Genomic DNA, 3,821 nt, shown 5'->3' on the forward strand with positions numbered 1-3,821 from the left:
TGGCTCAGGGCATTGGCATATTGGCACTCAATAAACATTTGTTTTTAGGGACGCCTGCGTGGCTCAGTCAGTTGAGCATATGCCTTCAGCTCAGGTCATGATCCCAGGGTCCTCAATGGAGCTGCTCATGGGGCTCCCTGCTCAGCGGGGAGCCTGCTTCTCCCTCTGCCTGCAACTCCCCCTGCTTGTGCGTGCTCTCTTTCTGACAAATAAATAAAATCTTTAAAAACATTTTTAAAAATGAAGATTTGCTTTTAAAGACAATCCCAGCATCAAAAATTATAAAATACATGAGTTCACTTAATCAATGGTACAAAAGACTTGTGCATTGAAAACCACAAAACACATGATCTCCTTTGAAACAACTATACTGCTTGGTTTGGTTACAACATAAATTAGGAAAAAATATATTCCACTTCATATTTAGAAACTAAAATGAAATAGGGGTAGGTTGTGTTACTTGTTATACATATATAATTAAAAATCTATCTCCTGGGGCGCCTGGGTTGTTCAGTCCATTAAGCATCTGCCTTCAGCTGAAGTCATTATCTCAGGGTCCTGGGATTGAGCCCAATGTCAGGCTTCCTGCTCAGTGAGGAGCCTGCTTCTTCCTCTCCCTCTTCTCCCCTGCTCATTCTCTCTCTCTCTCAAATTAAAAAAAAACAACAACCCATCTCCTCAATTAAATTTAAGGCCTACAGAGAGTGGAAGGTAATAAAACCCAGTATATAAATTAGGTGTGCATGAAAAATGGCTATGGCATTTGTAGAACAGAAAAATTCAGCAGTGGCAGGTAGCATTTTGTTGTCACAAGCAGCAGCAAAAACAGAAAAGAGGAAGCAGACATATGCCAAATTCAGTTGCAAGAAATCAGTTCCCCTGGCCCAGTATTTCTTAAAGTGTGATCTAGTGACAGCCTGCACCTAAATCCTCTACAGAATGGTAAAAGTACAGGCCCCAAAGCCACACTCAGACGTCTGCAGTTTAAACAAGCTCCCTGGTCTTTCTTAGGTTCCCTAAAGTTTAAGAACACTTCTCCAGGGGGCGCCTGGGTGGCTCAGTCTTCAAGTGTCTGCCTTCAGCTCAGGGTGTGATCCCAGCGTTGTGGGAGCGAGCCCCATGTTGGGCTCCCCCGCTGGGAGCCTGCTTCTTCCTCTCCCACTCCCCCTGCTAGTGTTCCCTCTCTCACTGGCTGTCTCTCTCTCTCTCTCTGTCAAATAAATAAAATCTTAAAAAAAACAACACTTCTCCAAATCTCTGAAAGCAACAATTGTTTTTCTGAGAAAGCTATAGGAAATATTTGTCTCTAGTAGCAGCAAATTAAGAATGATAACCCAGAAGAAACTTATTTGAAAGTTCTGAGATTATAGAGTCAAAGAAAATAACGTTTTCACTTTAATATTTTGAGCTTTGAGGAAGGAATATCAAAGATACAACCTCACTTATTGTTTAGTAAAGAAAAGATGTTTTTTTGAATGAGTTCTTCCTACCAGAAAAAAGGTCAAGATACAACAAATTCATCTTTGTTCTAGTATTCCTTTCCCAAATAAACTCAATTTCTCCGCAAGCATGTTTTGTTTTGTTGTTGGTGTTTTTTTTTCCTGACAAACAAAATGTAGACGGTGCTTTTTTTTTTTTTAATGATTTTTTATTATATTATGTTAGTCACCATACAGTACATCCCCGGATTCCGATGTAAAGTTCGATGCTTCATTAGTTGCGTATAACACCCAGTGCACCATGCAATACGTGCCCTCCTTACTACCCATCACCAGTCTATCCCATTCCCCCACCCCCCTCCCCTCTGAAGTCTTCAGTTTGTTTCTCATAGTCCATAGTCTCTCATGTTTCATTCCCCCTTCTGATTACCCCCCTTTTCTTATCCCTTTCTTCCCCTACCGATCATCCTAGTTCTTATGTTCCATAGATGAGAGAAATCATATGATAATTGTCTTTCTCTGCTTGACTTATTTCACTTAGCATTATCTCCTCCAGTGCCGTCCATGTTGCAGCAAATGTTGAGAATTCGTTCTTTCTGATAGCTGAGTAATATTCCATTGTATATATGGACCACAGCTTCTTAATCCAGTCATCTGTTGAAGGGCATCTCGGCCTTCCATGATTTAGCTATTGTGGACAATGCTGCTATGAACATTGGGGTGCATATGGCCCTTCTCTTCACTACGTGTATCTTTGGGGTAAATACCCAGTAGTGCGATGGCTGTGTCATAGGGTAGCTCAATTTTTAACTTTTTAAGGGACCTGCACACTGTTTTCCAGAGTGGCTGTACCAACTTGCATTCCCACCAACAATGTAGGAGGGATCCCCTTTCTCCACATCCTCTCCAACAGTTGTTTCTTGCCTTGTGTATTTTTGCCATTCTAACTGGCGTAAGGTGGTATCTCAGTGTGGTTTTGATTTGAATTTCCCTGATGGCTAATGATTTTGAACATTTTTTCATCTGGTAGACGGTGCTTCTTAAGTTCTGTGTTTTCCGTGTTCTTGGCCCTCTGAATATGCACTGTGTTCCACAGACTCTCACAGGCCCACCCACTCTGCAGGAAGTCTGCTGATCACCGCTTCCAAGGCACCTTGACCATTCTTTGGATCAGATGACATAGTGTTTGTCTTTAAACTTCCCATATGCCTCCCTCGGCTAATTCCTTTCACAGTGGCGATAGCTTCTTGCATCAGCACGGTCATTCCAGGATTCTCTGGACGAGGAGCATCTACCAACCTTGCATTAACTGACATTAAATTTGTGAATGTGATGTAAGCGGCACAAAATTCCATTTTCTTTACCACTGGATCCACAACAGAATGTTCTTTGATATATATCAAAGATCCACTAGTTCCTAAAATCTGAAGGTTCAACACTTTTGCAAGAGTGTGCAACCCCCACTCCATCACGAGGAATCAGTGGATATGAAGCCTGTGGACAAATCAGTATTCTGCTTCAACACATCTACTTCCAGTATTCAAGTAGTTTCTCATAGCAGCTATACCCCGGGTATCTCCATGGGTCTACCATGGCCCCATGGGTGGGAAAATGTGCGCTAAGTTCTAGATCTTTATCTTCATGAGCCATGGGCATAGGGTTGATGGCCCACTGGGTGTGATCTCCATTTCTTTTTTTTTCTTAAAAATGTCCCCCATTTAGGGGCCCCTGGCTAGCTCAGTCAGTAGAGCATGCAACTCTTGATCTCAGGGTCGTGAGTTCAAGTCTAATGGTGTAGAGCTTAATTAAAAATAAAATCAATAGGGGCACCTGGGTGGCTCAGTCTGTTAAGCATCCAACTCTTGATTTCAGCTCAGGCTGTGGTCTCAGGGTCATAGGATCGAGCCCTGAGTCAGGCTCTGTGCTCAGCATGAAGTCTGCTGGTCCTTTTCCCTCTGTTCCTCCCCCTATTCACAGTTTCTCTCTCTCAAAGAAATAAAGTCTTTTTTAGAAAATCAAAAATAATTAAATAAATAAATTTTTAAAAGTCCTCCATTTCACTTTTTCTTTTAAGGCACTATATGTTGTATTTATTCATTCTCATGTTCCTTCTATCTTAGTCTTTATTTCTGACATTTTTATTTCTAATTTTTTCTTGACATATGTGCCTTCATTTCTGAGTTTTTCTGATTAAGGTTCTGTCAAATTGGGAATCGTTTTCTTGACTTTTTTTCCTTTTTGAATCTTGTTTTTAAGTAATATGTTGCAGTTTTGATGTTTTCTGAGCATGTCTTTCTAGCATATTTTTATTACCTCTTTAGATTTCTGTTTCTTATTCTCCTTTTTCTTATAATAATTTTGTTGGGGTTTGGCCTTGATATT

At 40.8% G+C, this 3,821-nt stretch overlaps 1 protein-coding gene across 1 annotated transcript; it reads right to left on the minus strand.

Moving 5' to 3' along the window:
- Positions 1-2,353: 2,353 nt before the first annotated feature.
- On the minus strand, positions 2,354-2,983 carry LOC109490617 (PRELI domain containing protein 3A-like). Its single transcript, XM_034664946.1, has one exon. The coding sequence runs from the start codon at positions 2,906-2,908 to the stop codon at positions 2,540-2,542; it is 369 nt and encodes a 122-aa protein (XP_034520837.1). The 5' UTR covers positions 2,909-2,983; the 3' UTR covers positions 2,354-2,539.
- Between the last annotated feature and the right edge of the window lie 838 nt (positions 2,984-3,821).

Source organism: Ailuropoda melanoleuca, chromosome 7 (assembly GCF_002007445.2).
Source record: "Ailuropoda melanoleuca isolate Jingjing chromosome 7, ASM200744v2, whole genome shotgun sequence".
Lineage (NCBI taxonomy): Eukaryota > Metazoa > Chordata > Mammalia > Carnivora > Ursidae > Ailuropoda > Ailuropoda melanoleuca.

Bases quoted from the DNA above. Each gene is read 5' to 3' on its own strand.
- LOC109490617 (XM_034664946.1), bottom strand. From the start codon at position 2,908: ATGGAGTGGGGGTTGCACACTCTTGCAAAAGTGTTGAACCTTCAGATT.